The following is a 23688-nucleotide window of genomic DNA, read 5'->3' as shown; positions in this document are numbered from 1 at the left end:
TTTATGTCACTAAGGCTGAGTCCAGCCTCCCCCCTCTGGGACCCCGTGGTTTGTGGCTTTATTAAGGAAAACTGCTGACTCTTCTGTTCCAAAAAATAAACATTCCCATGTCACGCCACCCTCTCCCTGCCATGCTCCTCATGTCTTTATCAGTGCCCTCGTTACTGGGTTCTGGAGCTCGGGCTTTGGTCCAGGCCTGGAACCTAGAGTACTCTCCATGCAGCAGAAGAGGGTGTGGTAGTTGAGACGTCCATGCTTTGAGCTCCCCCAGTTTTCTTTTTGTCCAAGTCTCTGGTGCTGATGGGATTTCTGCCCCTGCTGGCTCTTGGGCCCCGCCACCCCACAGATTCTGGAGGGTGGGCTCGGGCCACCAGTCAAGGAGCTGCCCTGAAAGGTCTGGAGGAAGCTGACGAGCGGGGTGTGAAGGTCCACCCTTGGAGCACCAAGTGATTGTGGCAGACCCCCTGCTCTTTGTCCGTTCGTTACTTTACGTAATCCTCACAACAACCCTTGTAGGTGGGGGCTGTCAGGATCCCCACTTTGCAGAGGAGGAAACCGAGGCTCAGAGAGGTGAAGTGACCTTCCCTAGTTGGTAAGTGGTCACCAGGAGCTGAGCCTGTGGCTGTCTGAACCCAGAGCCTGCACTTTGAGCCACAAATAAAAACTGTGGGGAAGGAAAGGGTTGTGCATCTGTGGGAAATAAGCAGCTTGGAGACTCTCTCAGGCCTTTTCCGAGGAAAGGGGACATTCCCGGCAACCTCATTTCTCAGTGGGAGCCTCGTGCCCTCCCTCACTTTGTCTTTGAGGGGAGGTAGGCTGGGACCGTCAGTCTCCCTCCCTTGCTTTGGGGCGGCCTGTCCCAGCTTACCCAGCCGCCTCACACCTGGGCTGGTTCGTCTCACGGCTCTCCTGTGAGGAAAGCAGGGCGAGAATCCTTAGCTCTGTGGCACAGACGAAACCAAAGTGCAGAGCAGTTACAAGTCTTGTCCAGGGTGACGTGACTTGTGAGGACATCAAGCTGGGCCTCGAACCCAAGGCTTGCGGCTCCAAGGCCGTGCTTGCCTCGGGACGGCGGTGCGGGGAGGGGAGGTCAGTACGAAGGAGAAGGCCAGAGGGGAGGCCGACCTGGGCTCCAGCCCTGGCTCTGCCGCCACCTCGCTATTTGACCAAGTCACCCCACCTCGATGACAGGTGTTCCCTGTCTCCCAGGGGCCGATGTCAAGCTGAAGGGAAGCACTTCTGGGAAGGACTGGAGGAAGGGCCAGGGAGTGTGCACGCAGAGGCATGAGGAGGAGCAGAGGGCCCCGGCCCGCAGACTGACTCTCTCACCAAGCTGGCAGGTCTGGAATAAAGGAAGAACCCACTCCCCTCCTGCTACCCCTGCCCTCCAGCTCCGAGACCCCCACCCAGCCTGGCCCCTCCCCAGCCATCTCCCCACGTAGTCATTAGCACCAATAATCCCATCAATAATCCCATCTGCGGGAGTAATTATGCACCCCGGGAGGGGAAGGGATTCCTGCCAGAAGATGTGATTGTGTGTGGAAAATGAAAGATGTTGCAGAAAAAGGTCACAAATAAATTACTTCAAGGTGGGGTTAGCTAATAGGAAACTAACAGTGGGGGTAATTGCACACATACACACACACACACACAAAACACAACCAAAAAAACAAGCAAAAAAAAAACCCCTCAAAAGTTCTTTCCAAAAACACTACTCAGATGAGCAGGGATGGAGGGAATGTGAGGGAGAGAGTGGGAGCAGAGCAGGCGGGGCCCTGTGTGCCAGGGTGGGGGCCTGTGCTGAATTCAGCGGCCAGAGGGAGCCACTGAGCAGGGGCGTGACAAAACAGTGCTGCCCTTGACCTCCATAGCCTGTGTGGGGAGATGGGGACATCACTGTCTGAGAACTCAGCATACAGTAAGTGTTCAGTAGATGCTAGCTCCAATTATTCCCCGTGGTTCTTAGGTAGAGGCTGCTTGGCTCAGTGGGGAGAGCGTGGGCTTTGAGCCAGGGGAACCCGACTTTGAAGCTCCGCAACTGGGTGAGGGGAAACAGGGCAAGCACTAGGAACGTGGCCCAGCGCAGGTAAATCTCAGTATCTCTCCTTATATCTGCCGTGGCTGGGACTCTTATGGACCGTGTGTAATAGTCAAAATGCCTAAAGCATTATGGCACTTGCTCTGGGCCAGGCACTGTTCTAAGGAGATTACATAGGTCAACTTATTTAATCTTCACCACTACCCTTGGAGGAAAGTCCTACTATCATCCCCATTTTGCAGATGGGAAAACTGAGACATAGGTTAATAACTTGCCCCAAGTTTGTCCGTTATACCCCATTAAAACTAAAAAAATAAAATGCCCAAGGTTCTATAGGTATCAGAGCCAGGACCTAAACGCAATAGTCATATTCTGGAGCCTATTGGAACCTCTGTGCCCTGCCTCTTCTGTGGACAAACCCTAGAGGATCCTTGCCGCCACCCTAACCCCCCCCCCACCAGGGTAAAACCTTAACCGGGGCCACGGGGGTGCTCCAGCCTCCAGAGCCAAATTTGAAAGTAGCATCAAATTGGAGAGCAATCAGGCATCCATCAGGTAGTCCAGAGAGTCAGCTTGCCGGTGGTGGTGCGGATGGAGCACCGGGTCCCCACCGTGACACCCATCCGCGCCACAGTTCTGCCATGACCAAATGCTCTCCTAGCCATCACCTCGTGTGTTCTCATAGCCCCGTGGGGTGAGATGTCACTGCTGCCATTTCATACACCAGGAGACAGGCTCAGACTGGTTTACACAGCTTTGAGCATCTTGGCCTTGCCCACTGTCGAGCCCAGTGCTGAGCCAACCCCAGGCAGATGCTGCCAGGACACGCCCCTCCTGCCCATCTCCCTCTGAGGCCTCGCACCCCTCTTTTCCCTGGCCTGCAGCCCCAGGCTGGAAACCACCCCGTCCCTTCCTCCAGGGAGGCCAGATCTGCTCTACCCTCCCTTCAAACCTGCCCCCCTGAGGCCGCGGGGCCTTATGGGGAGCACATTCCAGGCCCACGTTATGTGTAGTGAAGCGTTCTATGAGAAGTTGGCTGAGAAACCTCCGAGAGCCAGAAAAATCCATAGGGCACCAGCTTTAGAAAGATGCAGAGAATCTGCAGTTGGGGGATGCGAGGGGGATGGTGTGGGCAGCAGGGCAGCCTCTTCCATCTCCACTCCGCTTCTGGTCACCAGGAAAGGCCTCTCTTTCTTTGCAGTCAGTTCTAGAACTTTTTCTTTGATGACTGACTCCACAATCAGTAAGCGATTCAATTTGCCTGAGCCTGGGTTCTCAGCCTCTCTCACCCAGAAAAGAGTGGTCCAGACTCCTGCCTTTGGGGAAGGGGGTTCCTAAAATAGGCTGGAACCTTGAGTCCCTTACCTACTGTCGGACCCACCTTTGCTTTTAGGGCAAAGTGTGAAGCCTGGCCCTCGAGGCCTTCCTGGGTGGGCTGGTCTGACGTCCAGGCTCCGGTCCCACCTTGGCCCCTCAGCCCCGGTGCTCCAGCAAATCCTAACAGAATTGCCTTACCCTGGATGCCCACTCACCCATGCATGGCCCTGCCATCAGGCCTTCGTTCCATCTACCGCTTCTCTGAATGCCCTTGCTCTCTACCCTCTTGGCCAAACGCTGCCCATGCAGCATCGGGCTCAGCTCCGTTGCCCCTTCTCAGGCAGACTTCTTGCTTTCTTTCCACGAGGACGTAACCTCTCCATAGTACAGTGGCACGTCTGCTCTGGTGGCACACTGTAGATGTCTCTGTCCTCTCTACTCAACAGCTGCTGGGAGCGGGTCTGTCTGATTTGTCCCTGTGTCCCTGCCCTTCCCCCCCTCCCCCACCTCCCTCCTCACTCCGGGCCTTCCCAGACCTGGCACAGTCTCCTGAACAGAGTGGGATCAGTAACTATTCATTGAATAAATGCACGGGTAGTTTAGAAACATCCCCTAAATCATGAATATGCCACGCTTTGCTTGGACCCTGGTAAACACCCCCCATCGGCATCGGTAGGACCCTCTGTCTCCCATAATCTGGTTCCCACTTGGGACATTGTTGCTGTCACTATATTGAGACTCGGGCTCTGCAAGCCACTGCCCAGGGCACATACCACCCAGCCGCCACCTCAGAGGATCTGGGTCCTGCAATACACATGTATGCAACCCTCATATATCCAATCCCCTTCACATGGATACGGCATGTCTGTACCATACACACCACACTCAGAGCTCCCATGTACAAATCACCCTTGGGGCTCTATGGCCAGAATCGGCCCAAATGTCTGATACGCAGATGCTAAGCTTACCCCATAGCCGTCACACTGCTGAGACAGAACACACACCAGACTCGCACACTGCATGGACCACACCTGGGGGCCCCGATAAGCTACCATTCAAATCAAGACCCTGGGACAATAGGCATAAATCCTATCCCTGACCTGCTCTTCACCACCTGCAAAGCATTTGTCCCTCTTGTATATGTGGGGCCCACATGTACTGCTCACATGACATGCATCACGAGTGTATAGCAGTGCTGTGCACGCGTGTGTGTGCACACACACACGCACACACAGGCTCACCAGAAACAGCCTGCAGAACATCTGGAAGTAGGGAGGTGGCCTTCCCGCGCTAGTCTCATCTTGTGCGCCTGCCCCACTCCGGATTCTGCAAACTCTCTCCTCTAAGCTCATGAAGACCTGCCCTAATGCCCCACAATAGGCTCTCCCGGCAGGTAAGAGGCAGTGTTTTGCTGGCACTTTTTAAAACCACTGAGGAAATCATGAAACCTAATGCAGAGCGACTGGGGCCATATGCTGTCGGGGCTTGCCCAGAGACTTTGCAGGGGAGCCTTGTCCTGTCCTCGGATGGCTTGCAGTGGAGGCCCTGATCCCCCCCACCCCCAGTCCCTCCGGGAGCTCAGGAGCTGGCCCTGGAGCAGGGGGAGGGACAGGGGAGGGGGATGAGGCCTGGAGTGGGAGAGCGAAGCTGTCCTAGGAGGTGAGGGCTGAGGCCGTCCACGTGTGAGAGGCTGACAGCACGCCTGGTCACCAGCAGCAGTGTCACACGCCATCACCACTGTACCCAGCGCCCTTTCAGGGGATATGCGTCATCTGATGGATGCTGGCACACGCCCCAGGCTCACGCTCGCTCCCATGGCCTGTTATTCCACCGTCTTAGCTTTATTCCTTCAAGTTGGGTTTTTTTTAAAGATTTTATCCGTTCATTTGACAGAGAGAGAGAGACAGCGAGCGAGAGAGGGAACACAAGCAGGGGGAGTGGGAGAGGGAGGAGCAGGCTCCCCACTGAGCAGGGAGCCCGATACGGGGCTCGATCCCAGGACCCCAGGATCAGGACCCCAGCCGAAGGCAGACAGTTAACAACCAAGCCCCTATTCCTTCAAGTTTTAAAGGCTTTGAGGCTTTAGGAGTCTCCCGACACAAGACACAAATGCTCCCTAAGACTGCCCACTGGAAGCCCCTGGTAGCCATTTCTGCCTCCACCAGCAACAGACGTTTAACAACTAACGTGTAGGAGGCCACCTAGTACAGGGCGTGGTATACAGTAGGCGCTCAGGTCATTTGGGTCCCCAGCATTTGCTGTCCTGTCTGCCGTCAAGGTGGCCAGGCCGAGGGGAGAGCTTGGTCTGTGGAGTCAGTTGGGCCCGTCCCCACGGTGGACTTAGGGCAGGGTGAGCCCTCCAGCCTCGGTTTAGCCTCTTTCTAGAGTGGTTCTTTCTCTAGGAAGGTAATTCCTTCCCTGCAAGGCTATTAGAAGAACAGAAGGGGACAGAGGGCAATAGGCACAGGCTGGTACCAAGGGAGCAGCCCCAGGGAAGCAGTCTGTCCTAAGCCAATGCGTCCACCGTGTCTGTAGGGGTGCAGGGCTGTGGACAGTGGTGAGGACCAGAGTCCTGTCCATACCTGCTCCCCCTCTGCGGGGGCTGCCCACTATGCATGCATGAACGCCACTGGGACCTCCTGGGGGTCACCTGGCAAGATGCAAAGACCTCTGACCAGTGCTCAGTAAGCCCTCGTTAGCCCGTGATTCCTTCTCTGAGCCCAGAAGAGACTCTCGGACTTACAGATGGGACAAGGGCAGCAATGCAGAGCAGAAGGGAAACTTTGTTTTACCAAGACAGCAGCTGAGTCTCCAGGAGGACCCCCGGTCTTGCGGTCAGTAAGAGGCCTGGCTTTCACTTGAGCCCAAATGTCCTTCCTTGACCACACTCACTGCCTCTCAGGTCTCCCTGAAATAGCTTGGTATCTGTTTAGGAACTATTAGAAGGTGTCTGTGCTCCTCCAGAGAAGACTCTTGAGGGGTCAGAGTTAGATAGCATATTTGTGCAGATTAAAAAAAGGCATCCCTTTCTCGAGACATTCTACTGTCATCTGCCAGGAAATTGATGTCATGTATACACAAACTACGATGACTGTCATGTTAATGGCACCGCTAGAGTTGTGCAGTGCTTAGCCTGCACAGCTGTACAGAGCAGCCTCAGGTCACTGACAGCCGGTTCATTTAGGACAGACAGAGAGAGAGGGCTTCCGGGCCTAACCTTCAGCCCTTTTCCACCCATCCCCCTTGGGAGCCAGAAAGAATGACCCTGGGCGTTACCTGCCTCCGCATGGGGAGGCAGAGATGGGAATGGATGTGACAAGCGGACTCCACCCTTCTCTCCCTCTCGTCTCTCTGACCCTCTGCTCTTCATGCCTTATGCAGAGTTTCTTTTCCCCAACATGCACCCACTGTCAGTTGCTGCTTTATCAGTGACACGCTAATTAGGTCCAGTGAGGTTTGCTGTGTGTTGGAGAGGCCTCTGCGGTTGGCGTTCGGTCCACGCTGTTCTCTTTGCCTTGTGGGCCATGTGTCATTCTTTCTCCCTAGAAAATCATAAGTGAGCCTCCCTATGTGGGACTCCCACTGCCTGAGCCTGGGAGCTGGAAGTGGGGATGACTGAGAAGGGTGGGCAGGGGGGAACCAGCAGCACAGCCCGGGTACTCTGCTTGGCAAGGAGCGGACACCTGCCTGGAGGGGGCTTTGGAAGGAACAAAGCATACTCCACATGGGTGCTGCTGGCATCGACATGACGTTGGACACCAAAATCAGCCTGCATTGGTGGCCTTGAACTTCCAGGGTTAGTAGAGGAGAGAAAGGAATAGGAGCAACCCCAGCAAAGGTCTCTGGACTGAATGGATGGGATGCGTGAGGCCACGTCACCATGAGCTAGTGCTTCAGCCTTAAACCCATGTATTCTGACCCGAGGTGCAGGGCCCTCTCTTAGCTAAGCCATTGGTACTTCTCCAGCAAGAAGCCAGGTGGGTCTCGGCTGGCTGTCCCAGAGTCCTCCCTGCTGAGCTCCCATAGGCTGGCAGGGGCATACCCACCACCCCGGCCTGGATCTGGAGAACCCAGTTCCACTCTGTTCCCCCCGTCTCCTACCCACGTATTTAACGGGGACCCAGAGCCGAACTTGCGGCACTAACACTACCTCCCTCTTTCGTGAGAGGGAGGGTCAACCACTTCCCATCCCCCTCCTCCTCCGACTCCAAAAAATACTCATTAACCTCTGGCCCATTGCAAGGAAAATGGGTGATCCACACAAGAAGCCCAGCTGCTGATTAATTTTCCCAAACAGGGCCCAACTACAAAGTAGCGTATTGCAGGGGAGAAAATTCAATAAACAGCATTTGAAACAATTTTAATAGAACATATAGCTCATTACCCACTGGGGTCTGGGCCTCTGCTGCCATGTTGTGCAAGAAGGCAGGTGGAAGGAGTAGGGGAGATTTGCATCTCTTTAGCAGGACCAGCTCCAGGGGTTCCATTCTGGCAGTAGCTCTTTCAAATCAAGTTCAAGATGTTAATAGCCAACGCTGCATCTATAATTAACAGGCCTTTGGATGGCAGGAGGTGCTTACATCCGTCCTCCATTCACAGAGTGGAGACGCTGAGCGGGACTGGCAGGCTTCTCCCCAGCAGGAGCTGGAACCTCAGGGACCCGCCCCTGTGGGAGGGCTCCCTTCCCCAGGCTGCTGCGGGATGTGGGCTGTGTGGAGGTGAGATGGGGATAGATAAGGATATAAGAATACTCAGGCACCAACTTCCAAGTGCTGAGAAAGGCTCAAAGCATCTGGGCCTCAGCAGGCAGCCCTTCCTCGAGGTCAGGGCCATGTCTTGGGGACGCTGTGTGCTTTGGTGGTGAGTGTGCGGTCAGCATGAGCAGGGGCAGCATAGGCTCTCTGAGAGTTTCACTCCATCCAAGCTGTTAGGATCCTGTGTCCGAAATGGGAGCCAAGAGATTCAAGTCCCACGGCCCCTCCCCTGCCTGGCTTTGGCTGTGTGGCCTTGGGCAAGTCACTTCCCCTCTCTTGGCCTCAGTTTCCTTACATGTAAAATAAGGCAGCTGGACCAAGTGATTCCCAAAGTCCTTCCAGCTCTGGCACCGTGGGCTGTCCTCCCAGTGTTATGAATGGTATCTGGTCAGGCCCAGGCCATGAATTAGGAGGCAGCCACCTAGCTGGTGTGATTGGTGGGGCCCCAGGGGGACTCCCCAGCCCTGGGCCTCCATTCCTACCATTCTTCCCTCCTTTGGGCTAAGACCCCTACTGCAGGCGAGAAGATGTTCAGAGAGTCAGAGCTGAAGGGCCCTTAGAGACAACCCAGCCAGTGGTTCCCAGCTAGACCCTTGCGAAGGCTGCAGCAGGTTGCCAAGAGAGGTTTTGAACATTTCACAGAGCCCACGGGCAGCCTTCCTTTACCTGTGACGAAGCGAACTAAAACACCAAGGTTTTTCTTTTGCTTTTAATTAGAATTAAGTCAATGTGATAATTCAGGTTAGCATGCGTTCTTCAGAAGCTCTGATTGGTTGTAGGTGACATCATTGGAATTTCTAGGTCATGGTTGGTGGACAAGATGCTGCCACCTGAGTCACACGGCATGTGGTCACTGGCCAAATTGCACCTGTTCAGTACGTGACTGGCTTTAGACACCAGCACAGAGGATCAGCAGCGTCTTTCAGACTGAGAGGGCTTTGTAGAGGGAGGATACTCACAAGGGTCCTTGGCGGCGAAAAGTCGGGGAGACGGATTGATTTTAAAAACCGCATATAATCGAACAGGAAACCAAGGCCTGTATATTACCCGGCACGAACACAAGTCCATCAGAAGAGAACCCTGTCTTCACAGCAGTGAGAGATGTGCTGGACAGGGATCTTGGGGGACAGCCTCAGTACAGGGCCTGGGGGTGCTCCTTGCTGAGGGAGTGGGGGTGCAAGTGCTAAGCTATGAGAGGCACGGGAGATGCCAAATGCAAACTCCCCAACTTCACCTCTGATGTGTGCTCACAAGCCTGGCCTCTTGTCCTGTTCTTTTCCCCCAGAGTGTGAAAAGATCAACAGACATGAATTCAGAGCTGGTCTGGGCCAGGGCTGGGAGGTGGGGAGCAGACAGGACGTGGTCCCTCAGCTGGTCTCCTAAGGAGCACTAGCCTACGGGTCTCAGCTCCTGGCCCTCTGGCTTACAGTCTCCTTTTCCTGAAGGCCCTGGGCTTGGTCATCTCTACCATCCTGTTCAGCTCAGAGGGCCTTGTCTCCCTGAGCGGATGCCCTGGAGGCCAACAGATTAATTTTCCAGCTGGGCTTCTCAGCCTCAGCCTGGCCGGGCAGGGTTTGGGCAGGGAGGGGCAGGATCTGGCCTGGCTTTCCCTTTTCACAAGAGCCCCCAGAGAGGCCCAGAGTCAATGCCGTAGCACAGGACCAAGCCTTAGACCAGACAATAGTCCATGCCCTGTGTGTGATGGGAGCCACAGAACCTGGGCCCACGAGGGCCCCTCAGCCATCTGCACAACACTACGGAATACCTGTACTCTATGCCTAGATAGATGGACACATCTGGATGCAGGCAGGAGTGTGCCTGTGTGGACGCTGCCTGGGAGCTGAGCCGGGGCGGAGAGTCTCAGCATCCTGGGAGCCCCCGGAGCCCACCACCAGGGCTGGCTCAGAGTTGGCCCCATGCAGCGAACATTCGTCGAATTGCCTGACAGGAGAGAGAAAGCACATGGAAAGTGCCCAGTCCTTCTGGTTGTCCACAGGAGAAGCCCGCGTGTACACACAAACATTGCATTTCGGTTCAACAACATTTATTGAGGGCCCATTATGAACCAACAGGGTCTCAAGCCCTGAGAATCTAGACATGAATAAAACCAGATCCCTGTCTCCCTGAGCCCCCCAGCCTAGGGCAGAGGCAGGCACATGAGCCAACCAGGCCCCCCAGTGTGCTCAGATGGTGGTGGCTGTGTATGCACCCATTCCCACGAGGGCAGGACTGGGGAGGGAACACAGCAAGGGGCGGGGGGCGGGAGATGAGGAAGGAGTCACAAATTCCTACCCAAATCCACCCAGGCAGGTAAACAGATACCCCCAGACACACATGTAAGCACACACGCATGCACGCACGTGCACACACACACACTCTTAGGTGTATACACTGACTAGCTAAGCATATGTAGACACAAATACTGACCCTGTAGACTCAAGTGCCTCACAGGCCATCGTGATTAAAGCCTGTTAGTGGTCCCCCAATCTGGGGAGGTGTGCACGAGAGGATGGCCTGTGTGTCGGGAGCAGGTACCTGGGGCAGCATGGGAATCACTCCACCTTGGCCAGGGGATGGCCGGATGTGGGCAGAGCTGTTAGTCTAAATCTGACAGGTTAGGCTGATTATTGGCTTGCTGTGAATGGCAATCATCAGAGACAGCCAATCAGCTATAGACCAGGCCTGACACTCAGCTCAGTGGCCAGAAGTAGGGAATCGGACAAAGAGTTCACCTGTTAGTACTTGTGCTCCTTGAGGAGTGTGAACCAGGTAGGAGTCAGGACAGCAGGGTGGAAGAAGGGGAGTGCTGGGGGTTAGCTGTAGCACGCTCACATCCCTTCACTTTAGAAACAGCTCAATTCCCTATTTGGATTTTTTGGTATTGGGAGCTAACAAATGGAAAGTGTTTGGAGGAGCTCCTGGCACACAGTAGCCCCTCAGCGGGCAGTCATTCTGTTCCCCGCAAGACCATGCCCCTGGTGTGTGCCTGTTTCAGCCCTGAGGAGGGGGGCCAGGGCTCCAGCCTGTAGGGGGTAGCAGAAGGTGAACCTGGGGACACGAAGCTAGGATTCCTGCCCCCCTGTGAGCACCAGCCCTCCTCCACCGCACAGGGCCCAGCATGATTCACTGAGTGAGAGATGGATCCCTCCTCCAGAGCTGCCTTCTGCCAAAACCTTGCAGAGCTTTGTGTATTCCTTCCATAAGCGATATTTCTTTGCAGTAATAACAGCTTTTGCAGCGCTTTCTACCTGCCAGGCACGGTTCTCTCTACTTGAGATATAACTGAACAATCATATGAGGTAGGGACATTATTTTTCACATTTTACAGATGGAGGAACTGAGTCCCAGAGTGGTTAAGTGTGCAAGGTCGTGCAGTGAGTAAGTGGCGGAAGCAGGATGGCACCAGAGTCCATTCTCTAACCACAGGGCTCTGCCACCTCTCCAGAAGGAAGATCTGATACTTTCTCCTCCTTCCCTGCCTTCTCCTTTCTCCTCACGAATACCCCACGGGGCCCTGGATAAGTCACTGAGTCTCTATTGCCTTCTCTGGGAAGGAGAAATTCCTCTCAGCCTGGCGACCTCAAGCTGTCGATACCCCTGCATGGCTTTCTCTGGGAGGAAATGGTGCCCTGGTGTAGTATTCTAGGGGGCAGATATTCCAAGCTGGGCACTCTGCATCTTGCCCCCTGGAGTAGGGCCAGGGTGGAGAGTCCTCTCTGAGCCCCATCAGCAGACTCACAGCTGGGCTCAGAGGCCCCTGGAGGCCCCCTGGGAGGACTGGGGCTGGAGACACTAATGAGGAGGCCAGGAGAAAAACCCCTCTCCCTGGAAGTAAATTCATGCAGAGAAACTTATAAGCTGTGCATGCAATTTGCAAGCGGGCCAAGGCCCTCAGAACTTAAATATATTCCTAGGGGCTATTTATAGTCTTGGAAAAATTAGTTTTCTGGGTAATGGGAGTGCTACAGACTCCAGCTGGTCAGGGCCTGCCAGGGACTGGCAGAGAATAGAGTGGGAACCATGGAGCCTTCTGGTGAAGGGCTCCAACTTCTAGTGACCACGTGCCCAGAGCAGACAGCCCCAAAGTGGGCTCCTGAGGTGGGGAAGGCATATCCTGGGGGGGGCTCACGGAAGAAAGGCCAAACCCCCTTACCTGGCATTTAAGGCTCCCAACTCCCCTTTAAATATCCCCCCGCACCTCTCCCTACACAAACCCCTCCCCCAGCCACCCTTAGAACATTCTCAGCTCTCACATTCCTCTGCACTCTTGTCATACTCTTCCCACCTGGACTGCTGTTACCTCACTCTTCTCTGGTGAGTTGAATGCTCCCACCCCTCAAGGCCCCTGACGTCCCCATTCCTGGTCCCCGCTGCCCTGTCCCTTGCCCCTACTCTGAACCCTTCACTGGAACGAATCGCCTACCCGTGGAGACCTGCTGTAGTGGACGCCGTAGTGTGCCCCTCAGCTTCACCCTTTGGGCCTGAGGCACCCCTCCTTCCCTGGCTTCAGGAAACAGGGCCTCCTGGCTGCATCCCTCTCAGTCAGAGGGGGCCAATTCATCCGAAACCATGCCTCCTTCCCTGGGGCAGTAGATAGCCAGTGCTTGGTGGGGGGGGGGGGTAGAAAGGTCCTCCCTCCCTTTCCGCTGGCTGGACGATTCCAAGGGCCACTGCAGCTTCAGAGCTTCCTGGCAGATCAGCAGAAGCCACCTCGGTGCAGGTTCCCCCTCTGTCCCGTCCTGCCTCCCTTGCCCCCACGGGGGCCATTCTCAAGAGCTCGCTAATCTCCATCTTGGAGAATGCTTTCTGGGCAAGCCAGTTTATGACAGCTGGTGACAGAATGGCTAAGCAACCAGCCTGGGTGCCAGTAGAGATCAACCGTTCTTAGCACCCTGACCTGGGACGAGTTACCTAAGTTCTCCATACGATTGCTTTATCCATAAAATGGGAATAATGCTGAGGCAACAGTCTCTGGCCAGTCTTGTGAGGATTAAACGTGATGATGTACAAATGCGCCTGATATTGAGAAAGTGCTCAGTAGACATTAACTATGACTGTCTACATTTAACTTCTCTGAGGTTCAGGTACATTATTATCCGTGTCATGGGGTCGTTGGTGAGAGTCAAATAATATTGAGAGGCAAAGGGTTGCATTCTGTGCTGCCGGGACCTAATACAGACTCAGGGGTCCAGTTCCGCGGGGGCTTTGCCCACCTGGAGCTGTAGTCGGGAAGCCTGACCCTTCCCCCGACTGGTGACAATCACTGTATTAGTTTCTTATCACCGCTGTGACAAACTACCACACATTTAGTAGCTTAAGGCAACATAGATTTATTATCTTACAGTTCTGTAGGTCAGGTTTGGGTCTCATCAGACTAAAGTCAAGGTCTGCAGGCTGTGGTCCTTTCTGGGGGTTCCAGGGGAGAATGCACTTCCTGCTCCCTCCAGAAGTTGGCAGAATTCAGTTCCCAGGGTTGTAGGACCGAAGTCCCCATGTTCTTGCTGGCTCTAAAATGAGGGTTGATCCTATCTTTCACAGGCCACTACCTTCCTTGGCTGTGTTCCCCCTTCCGCCATCTTTAAGGTCAACACAGGCTGGTGGAGGACTTCCGACGGCATCTCTCCCCAACCGGCTTAGTCATCTTCCACTTTTAAGGACTCATGTGATTAAATGGGGTCCACCTGCATTATCTAGAATACTCTCCCCATCTCAAGGTCCCTAATCACATCTGCAGAGTCCCCTTTGCCATGTAAGGTGTCATATTCGCAGGTTCCAGGGATTAGAACATGGATATCTTTGGTGGGGGCTGGAGGGGAGGGCATTATTCTGCCTCCCCTAGCCCCCCAGCGTGGGACAACGTCGATCCAAAATTCACCTCCTCCTCTTCCAGGGAGAGGTCTGTGCGGTTCCATGTGCCGCAGGAACCTATGGCCCCAACTGCTCGTCTGTCTGTAGCTGTACCAACCATGGCATCTGTTCCCCCGTGGATGGCTCCTGCACCTGCAAGGAAGGTGATGTGCCTCCTTGCCCGCTCCCATCCCCCTCAGATGTACACACCGCCCAGGTGGGCTGCCGGCTAGGGAGTCTGGGCTGTCCCTGCCTCATCCACCCACACGCAGGGTCAGGGAGCTTAGAGATCAGGTCCCAGCCAAGGACACCCAGGCCAGGGACTTCAGTAGGAGGATTGTAATAGAGGGGATTAGTTACAATGGTGTTAGAATCGCTGGGGGAGCATACGAGGGGAAGTGCACAAACCAGAGATCAGAAGTGGGGAGGGAAAAGCTGCCACCACTCCTAGGGTGGGAGGGACAGATGGAGGAAGTGGCATTCCAGAGCTTGGGAGTGAGGGCCACCTGGTGGGAGCTGGGGTGTGGATAGAGGGGCTGCGTGGCAGCAGTGGAACATGGGGAGGCCCAGCCCGCACCACCATCAGAGGCCCTGCCAAGGCCAACAAAGGCGTCTCTCCTGCTCCCCACCTCCAGTCTATGGGCCAGGTCTCCCGTAGTGAAGCCCACCTGGGAGCCAGCTGAGGGGGAAGCCGGGGATATGCAGCTGCAGGGACCAGCCTCCTGTGATGCAGATCAGAGCCGGGGAAGGGGAGAAATGGACCTGAGAGCAAACAGGCCGATGACCAGCCTCAGAACAGGGAAACCAGCCTGTCCCAAGAACAAAGGGCCCTAAAATAAGCCTCCTGATCCCACCCCGGGCAGAGATAGACCTCCCCGTCTCAGCTGGTATCCTGTCCCAGGTGGGATCATGCACCTGCAGCAAGAGCAGTGAGAGCCAGGAGGCAGGAGCCCTGCGGGCTGGCCCTAGGTCTCCTAACAGCCCTGCTGTGTTTCGGAGCCGACTCCATGTGGAATGTGTGTTCTACCCCGGTGATCAGAGAAACGGTGGTTTAGGGGGGCAGGTACAGAGCTGGGGGAGTAGGCAGAAAGCCAGCTGTGCCGGGCCCCGACAGAGAGGTGACAGACCCTTTCCCCGCTCTCAGGGTGGCAAGGCCTGGACTGCACCCTGCCGTGTCCCAGCGGGACGTGGGGCCTGAACTGTAACGAGAGCTGCGCCTGCGCCAACGGGGCAGCCTGCAGCCCCGCAGATGGCTCCTGCTCGTGCACCGCCGGCTGGCTCGGAGACACCTGCGAACTGCCCTGCCCAGTGAGTGCCCAGCAGCCCTCTCCCCCTCTCCCGCAGAGGTGTGCAGAGAAGATCACTGGCCTCGGTGGTCTTGCATCTATAAAATGGCAAATATCTGGCAGGCGTAGCACCCTGGCCTCACTGCCCCCTTGCCGTGCTTGGTCAACGTTATTAATCGACCCTGGCACACTGACCTGAGCCCAGAGGCAGCCTCAGAATCATTCCCAACACAGTGCTACAGGACAGCCCTTACCAATCCCTCAGAGTGGCTGTTCCTCGATAATGTTATGATCAGGGTATGAGAGGGCAAAACCAAGCACTATTCAGTGATAGCCACCCAGACTGAATCACCAGATCTTAGTCTAAGAGACAAACACGTTAAACCAACCAATATATGATATTGTTGAACGAGGCCTGCAGTCCTGGGTTCAAATGCTGACTTTGCCACATCCTAACTATGTGACCTTGAACGTGTTACTTCATCTTTCTGACCCTATTTCTCATCGTTAAATGGTGAATATAATGGAAACATCCCATAGATCTACTGTGAGGATTAAGAGAAATGAGTGATAAAAGGCTCTTGATACCTAATGAGCACGCAAGCAGATGTCAGTTGCCACCATCCGTCTTCCCTAGAAACAAAGAATAAATTGGTCATTCTTCACATGTGATCAATGCATTATGATTTGCAGAGTGCATTCTCATTTACAATTTTAGTTAACAATCACTAACCACACCCCTTTGAGCTTAACCATCAAGAAGTAGGGCAAGACCGGGGCGCCTGGGTGGCTCAGTCAGTTAAGCGGCTGCCTTGGGCTCAGGTCATGATCTCAAGGTCTTGGGATCAAGCCCCACATCGGGCTCCTTGCTCAGCGGGGAGCCTGCTTCTCCCTCTCCTTCTGCCTGCCACTCCCCCTGCTTGTGCTTGTGCTTGTGTATTCTCTCTCTGTCAAATAAATAAATAAAATCTTAAAAAAAAAAAAAAAAGTAGGGCAAGACCATCACCCTCTCCTTCCAAACCCCATACTTCTGTTAATGTAGTCAAAGAATTATTTGGCATGGCCTCATGGCTATGTGGCTCACCAGTGATAAAAAGTGCTCCCACTCCACTCCGGCCACAGTCTCTCTGCATCCCCGTGGGGCAGAGGCTCACTTTTGTTATCAAAACCCAACAGAAGTGTGTGAAGCTCTGGGAGTCTAGGTCTGATCGTTTCTCTGTCCCCTTCCCTCCACAGGACGGCACATTTGGGCTGAACTGCAGTGAGCGCTGTGACTGCAGCCACGCGGATGGCTGCGATCCTGTCACGGGCCACTGCTGCTGTCTCGCCGGATGGACAGGTACCCGCTGCCCCCGCTGCACAGCGCCCCCCGCCCCCAGGGCCTGGGAAACCAGGTTCTTGGTGTTCTACTTCTCTTGACTGTTCTTTCTCTTTCACTTCTTCTTGCTCCTTATGCATGCACATTTATTTCCCTTCTCTCCTCTGGGCCTCAGTTCTCTGTTCCCTACAGTTCAAGCAAACCAATTACTGAACACCTAGTATGTGCAGGCTTCGTTCTAAAGGCTAGGGACATACCAGTAAGAAATCAGACAGAGGCTAATACATCGTGAGCACAGGTGCTTAATCTGCATTCTCGGAGGATATGGTAGAGAGGGGGACGGGGACCTTCTGCTTAGCGAAGGCGAATCCATCCCACTGCCGCCATCCTGGTCCTCCAAGCACCGTCTCTCAGCTGGCTCTGCCCTGGCCTCCTCCTTGGTCTCTGGGCCTCCCCTGTTGCCCAGCTGCATCCATTCTGCATATGGTGGCCAGAGTGAACTTCTCAAACCCCAGCTCCATTCACATCAGTTCCTGCTCAGAGTGCCTCAGTGGCTTCCCATGGCACTTATAGAAAATCCAAAATCCTTACAGTGGCCCAGGGTCCCTATGACCTGGCCCCCGCCCAACTCTGCCACCTCCCTTTCACCCCCTCCCATCATTCACTACACTGCAGCCACCTGGGCCGACCACCTTCCTGACCCCAGGCCTTTGTGTGTGCCTTCTCTCCACATGCATTGCTCTTTCCTTTTCTCTGCACCTGATGATGCCCTTCCCCGTTACCACCCAGCCAAGACTATGTAAGAGTCCCTCTTATGAATTCTCATAATATCCTACACTCTTCTTTTTGCCATACTTACCTCCATTGTCACTGAACAGTCATTCGAGTATTTTTTTATTATCTGCCTCCTCAACTAGACCATCAGCTCTCTGGGGGCAGGGCCTTGCTCACCCCTGTGTCCACTGCCTGCCACCCACTGAGAGATGACATGGTGGTTAAGAACACAGAGCTGGAACCAGACTGCCTGGGTTTGTGACCTTGGGCGAGTCCTTTAACCTCTCAGGGCCCGAATTCTCCATCCATAAAATGCAGATAATTATAATCCTCGCAATTACAGGGTCATTTTGAAGTTTAAATGAGTTAATACCTGCAAGTGCTAACAGGGCATGGCGCTGTGCTCAATAAATGTAGCCCATGAATACAGGAAGTGCTTAATAATGCTGTGCTGGGTGAATGCATGCAGTCCCAAGGTGGTGGGCAGAGCGAGAGATACAGGTGTTCCTGGCAGTGTGGGTTTTCAGATAATCGTTCACACCGGGTTGCTGAGCAGCCTCTGTTTTCCACAACCAGAAAGTGTCTGAGCAACAGAAAGCCCAGGCATATTGCTTCCTCGGTAGCATCTCTGACCTGGCTCCCCTGCCCAGCCTCATGGTACAGAGTAAGGCTCATGCCCTAGTCACTGGCCCCCCAGATTCCTAGCTGGAGCCAAGTGGAAATCCGCTTTAATTTTTCATGGCCTTAATTTCAAGTGAGCCGGTGATAAGATTTTAATGCTAGCTGGTGCTTAAAAATTCTGTCTTTGATGGACAACTTTTCAACAAGGCCTCTGCTGTTCTCATATAAAGCTAATTTTCCCAAATATGGTCCTGAAGTCATTTCAAAGGAGTGACTGATGTCCTGAGGTTTGTAATGGAAAAGGGGACCAAGGAGGGGAAAGGAGGGGATGCAGGCATAGGACCTGGACTCCCACTTGGTGAACCCTCCCCACCCACCCCTGCCCCGAGAAGTCTGTCCCTGACTTCCCAGCTCCTGGCATATTGCTCATGCCTTGGCTCAACGGTGGCTTTGCTCTGCCCTAAATATGTGCAGGTCTTCTCCCCTTGCCCACACAAACCACAGATTTTGACAGGTGCCATCATGTTTCATTCACTTTGCCCTGTGCATAGCAGGTGTTTAGTAAATGTCTGTTGAAGTAAATTGAAAGAAGCTGGGCTATAACCATATATGAGTTTTTCCCCTTGAAGCGAAGGAACCTCCAAGGTGATCTACTCTAACCTCCTCAGACTACAGATGAGGAAAGGAGATGTCCAAGGTCTCGGGGCATTAGTGCCAATAGGATGGGGACATGGAATTGCATCGTAAAAAGGAGCCATCTGTTCGCTCAATTAGCATTTATTGACTCAAGCAATCACCAAGTCCTTAGTTGGCAACTACCATGTATATCCAGCAGGTTCTTGGTGTTCTACTTCTCTTGACTGTTCTTTCTCTTTCACTTCTTCTTGCTCCTTATGCATGCACATTTATTTCCCTTCTCTCCTCTGGGCCTCAGTTCTCTGTTCCCTACAGTTCAAGCAAACCAATTATTGAACACCTAGTATGTGCAGGCTTCATTCTAAAGGCTAGGGACATACCAGTAAGAAATCAGACAGAGGCTAATACATCGTGAGCACAGGTGCTTAATCTGCATTCTCGGAGGATATGGTAGAGAGGGGGACGGGGACCTTCTGCTTAGCGAAGGCCCAGCATTAAATAGCAAAATTCAGTAATAGCAATGGTCCCTGGACACCCATTATGTGCCAGACACCATGCTGGGCACCAGAGAAGCAAAGATAACCAAGATGGCATCCTGTCCACTAGGAGCACCAAATAAGGAGGGTCAGAAGTGTCAATAAGCCATGTTCCCTGCCTTCAGATTGCTGGCAGGGGACACAAGACTTATGTATGAAACATTCAAATAATAGGCAGGGACAAAGCGGTATGCCACTGACTACCCAATAGATGCTTGAATCCCTGGGCAGACATCTGGGAAGGCTTCCTGGAGAAGGAGGACCCTAAGCAGACCCTGAAGGATGTAGGCTGCTGAGTTGCTGGCCTCGTGGCATGGACTTGAGGTCATGATACATGGATTCTTAGCCTAGCTTTACCCATCAACATGGATGTGTAGGGAGTCCTGAAAAATAAAGCAGGGAGATTCCCTAGGGATAAGACAGGGAAGGCCCTCTGAGGGGGATTATTATCCCTATTTAACTAGGGAAAACAGGGCCTAGATAAGATAACTGGTGAAGCTATGTCTCTTCAGAAGCTGTGCTTGGAAGACCCTCCCACAGGCCAAGGGGCAGCCCCTTTGACCGCTCCAGTAGAACCGGGGCTCTCCATGCAGGGGGAAACCCTGGACCCTTCTCCCCACTCAGGGAGTGTCTTAAGTTCCAGGGAGTTCTTAGGACATATGAAAACCTCCAACAGGGGCCCCACTCCCACAGAACCAGGCCTAGAATATAATAATTGCCAGATCCTAAAAACAGTGAACCCTTGCCACCACCTGCCATCTACATGATCACCTCGCAGCCATGGTTCTCAATCCCCAAGAAAGAGAACCCTTTTGGGACATGAAAACATTTTGAGGGTCCCACACGAGAGTAGCTGTAGTTTTAAATATCTGTTGATTGGGAGAACACTCGATAGCAAAGAGCTGCCATGAATTCAAGGGGGCTTTTGCATGCATTGGGTTTCATTAATCACAGCAGGGTCTGCAGCGGATTGAGGAAAGAGCAGTGTGACCTGTGTGCCTTGGTCAGACTATGTGAGCACGTGGGGCACAGATGGGATCAGAGGTCCCTGTCAGGTGGCAGGGTGCCTCCTGGGAACAGCAGAGTCCCTCGGCCCGCAGTCTGATCCTGGCTTTCTCACAGAAGAATTCCTTGGTCACAGCTCCTATGTTCCCAGAGAAGGGGAGACTTGAAGCTGTATCCAAAGCTTTGAGCAGCCTCGTGGTTCTAGCTTCCCCAGGCTCCCGTTGGGTCCGTGCACAGGGTTTGTCCAGGTGTTAGCCCCTTGAGCACCCGAAACTGCATCGGGCGAGACCTCCATCAAGGGGTGAAGCGTGCCAGCCAGATTCCCTCCCTCCACAAAGAGGCCCCATTTCTCAGAGAGTGGCATCGAAAGCCCTCGCCCTGCTGCCAAATTGAGATGTCACAGGGAGGGAGGCCAGGGAGGGAATGTGGGCACTAGACTAGACGGGAGCTGGAGGGCGAGCAAAGCCCTGTTGCAGCCCCTCGCTCTCTGCTCTCTCTGGCTGCTCAGCCCTCTCCTCCCTTTCCCACCGGCTCGGGTGGGCTGTACAATTCCAGCCTGCCTCCAGATTGGTCCCACTACTCTCCTGCTGCTGCTCTGGCTGGCTCTCTCCGCCGGGCCTGAGAGTCTTCCTCCCTCTTTCTGTCTCTTTCCCATAATCCCTGTCCCTGTAACAAGGCAGACATGATTTTTAAACTAATTCTGCTCTTCTCTGAGCCTCTGATGTTCGCCTTCCAAAGCCAAGCCAGTTTCCTGGGCCCACGCCTTCCGTTCGCCTAATGCATGTCAGACTGGAAGCATTTCTGCCCCAGAGCTGGGGCCTCCAGCCTCAGGCCTTTCGAAATTCCTTCTTAGCCTTCGGGCTGTAATCACCTCAGTACATATTCGCTCTATCTCATCTCAAAAAGAGTATGTAGGCCTTCTTCCTCTTTCTTAATAGAGTACAAAGCAGTGCAGAGAAGACATCAGAGTGCATCACCTCCAGTGACAGTAAAATGTCATTTTGCAAAGTGTTGGTTTCTGTCATACACGTATGTGCACTTAAGATCTAAAATCCACGTTGCAGGGGCGCCTGGGTGGCTCAGTCATTAAGCGTCTGCCTTCGGCTCAGGTCATGATCCCGGGGTCCTGGGATTGAGCCCCACATCGGGCTTCCTGGTCAGCGGGAAGCCTGTTTCTCCCTCTGCCTCTCCCTCCCCCTCTGCTTGTGTTCCCTCTCTCAGTGTCTCTCTGTCAAATAAATAAATAAAATCCACGTTGTGCTGAGGGCCGTGGTCAAAAGAATCTGAAGAGACCCCACCCACCGTCTGGACCTGCACCCTAGGTTGGCTGGGACCCAAAGGACCAGTGGCTACTGGGCTAACATGGGTGGGCATGTGGCTCACTCCCAGCTGCTGCAGCCGGCCCCATTATAGCATTCCCTTGCCCCACAGTTGGTTTCTGTGAAGCCTAACATTGGATACCAGCGAAGATGTCAAAAAGGAAGGTGGCCCTTCATGACCTGGTTCCTTCTTGGTCCCGCAATCTCATCTCTTGCCATACCTCATTTTGTCCTTTGTGGCTCAGCCACACTCTGCTGTTTTCTTTTAAGGCGTGATTCTCTCTCCTGCCTCCTAATTTTTGCACAGAGTTTCCTTTACCTCGTAAATTCCTCCATGCCCCTTAGGACTGACTCACTTTGGGCATCACCTCTTCCTGGAAGCCCTCCCTGACCAGCCAAGCCTGGACTGGAGTTTTCGTCTACATTCCCAGATGCACTGTGCTCACCTCCACCCCTTCATTCTGCAGAGGGCCCCTTCCCATCATACTTCCCTCTGACTTCAGTCCTCTTACCTCTGACCCAAATTTACCTCTGGCCCACAGGCATCCGCTGTGACAGCATGTGTCCGCCTGGTCGCTGGGGTCCCAACTGCTCCGTCTCCTGCAGCTGCGAGAACGGCGGGTCCTGCTCCCCAGAGGATGGGAGCTGCGAGTGTGCCCCTGGCTTCCGAGGAACCTTATGCCAGAGAAGTAAGGCTGAGCCCCCCCACCCCACAGATGGCTCACCTTCCCCACCCCTTCCCTGTTGGAATAAGTCAGGGCCGGAACAAGTCAGTGTCAGCCCCCATCAAACCCCTCCCTTCTAGTCCCCTCTCTCCCTGCGCTGGCTTTTCCATCCCTAAGTTCAGGGCCCAGCCTGGCTCCTCAGTGGAAACCGGACCAGACCACAGCTTCTCTCTGCAGAAAGGGACGGGCCCTCAAAGGTGCAGGGTGGGGACAGCTCTCCCCATACTCTTGAGAAGCCTCCCTTCATCCCCATGTGCGGCAGGACAGGTAGCCAAGCTGACTGGGGCCCCTGAGGCTGCTGACCACCATCTCCACTTCATCCCCAGTCTGCCCCCCCGGGTTCTATGGCCACGGCTGCGCCCAGCCGTGTCCCCTCTGCGTGCACAGCGGTGGGCCATGCCACCACATCAGCGGCATCTGTGAGTGCCTCCCAGGATTCTCCGGAGCCCTCTGCAACCAAGGTAGTGTCTCCAGGGCAAGTGGGGGCCAGGGAGGTGAGGCATCCTGGGAAGGAAGTGGCTGGAAGGACGGGCTGGGGGATTCTCATCATACTCCGTGGAGGCAGCTCCCTGCCTCATCAGGGCTCGGGCCTACCCTTCTGAGAATTGGTCACCACCAGGCGTGAGACGAAGCTATTATGCAGTTAAAGGAACAGGCTCAGAGAGGTTAAATGGCTTCTCCTTGGTCTCACAGCTAGGAAGTGGCAGAGCCGAGAAATTCCAACTCCAAAGCTGATGAAAAATGAAATTAGCGTAGGTGAGTTCTGCATAAGAAGTGTCCCCAAATGGCTTATGCCGAGTGCCAAGTGGTAAAGGCAGAGGATGACGTGGGAACTCAGAGGGGACAGTTCTGGCAGGAGCTGGAGATGGCAGCTTCCCAGGCCTTCTCCCCGCCACACTCAGGCCAACATCGCTGATCCCTCATGGCACACTTTCCTGTCTCAGCGGCTGAATCCTTCGCAACGCCAACTCCAGCCAACCTCCACCACTCAACAGGACTCGGAAAGGGAGACAAAGCTCATTTGCATTGGTGTGCTGCTAAACTGGCTCTCTGTGGGGGAAAAGCCTTGCTTTGTAACATTTGCAAGCAAGTTCCATGATCTGAATGTCTCCACCATGGCTGATTCCGTGGTACCAGGGGTTTGACACGGGTCACAAAATTCCTGAATATTTAACAACCAGTGTGAAGGTAGAAGCTGGCTCCAGCAAATACTGCTGCTTATTGCCATCACTGGCTCAGTTAGGCCAAGGCGGTGTAGATTTGGGCGGGGGGGCGGCTCCGTGCTGTTGCAGGCCTTCAGTAAGGCCTCAGCTAAGAGGCAGAGAAGGCAGAAAGGCATTGTGGGTAGAGCAGACAGCTTGGGTGTGGACACCTGACTGTCCAGCAGTAGAGAGCGGCTGAAGGATGCGGGGGGCCGGGTGGGGATGGCAGAGGGAACTGGGAAGGGAGTCTGGGGCCCTCAGGACAGCTTAGAACACAGGGTTACAGAATTTGCACTCTCTCCTGTAAGGA

The 23688-nt window shown here is 54.2% G+C and overlaps 1 protein-coding gene across 2 annotated transcripts in view; it reads left to right on the top strand.

The window, feature by feature from the left end:
- MEGF11 (multiple EGF like domains 11) overlaps positions 1-23688 on the top strand; it is a 221070-nt gene that overhangs the window by 174321 nt on the left and 23061 nt on the right. For both annotated transcript variants that reach the window (XM_021693980.1, XM_044917950.1), the window contains exons 10-14: positions 14000-14120; positions 15101-15264; positions 16479-16581; positions 21994-22140; positions 22503-22637. In XM_021693980.1, the coding sequence (XP_021549655.1) occupies positions 14000-14120; positions 15101-15264; positions 16479-16581; positions 21994-22140; positions 22503-22637 (670 nt within the window). The remainder of the gene's footprint in view (positions 1-13999; positions 14121-15100; positions 15265-16478; positions 16582-21993; positions 22141-22502; positions 22638-23688) is intronic.

This window comes from Neomonachus schauinslandi, chromosome 9 (genome assembly GCF_002201575.2).
Source record: "Neomonachus schauinslandi chromosome 9, ASM220157v2, whole genome shotgun sequence".
Classification (NCBI taxonomy): Eukaryota; Metazoa; Chordata; class Mammalia; order Carnivora; family Phocidae; genus Neomonachus; species Neomonachus schauinslandi.
The sequence above is the reverse complement of the archived record's forward strand: the minus strand, read 5'-3'. Positions and strand labels throughout refer to the sequence as shown.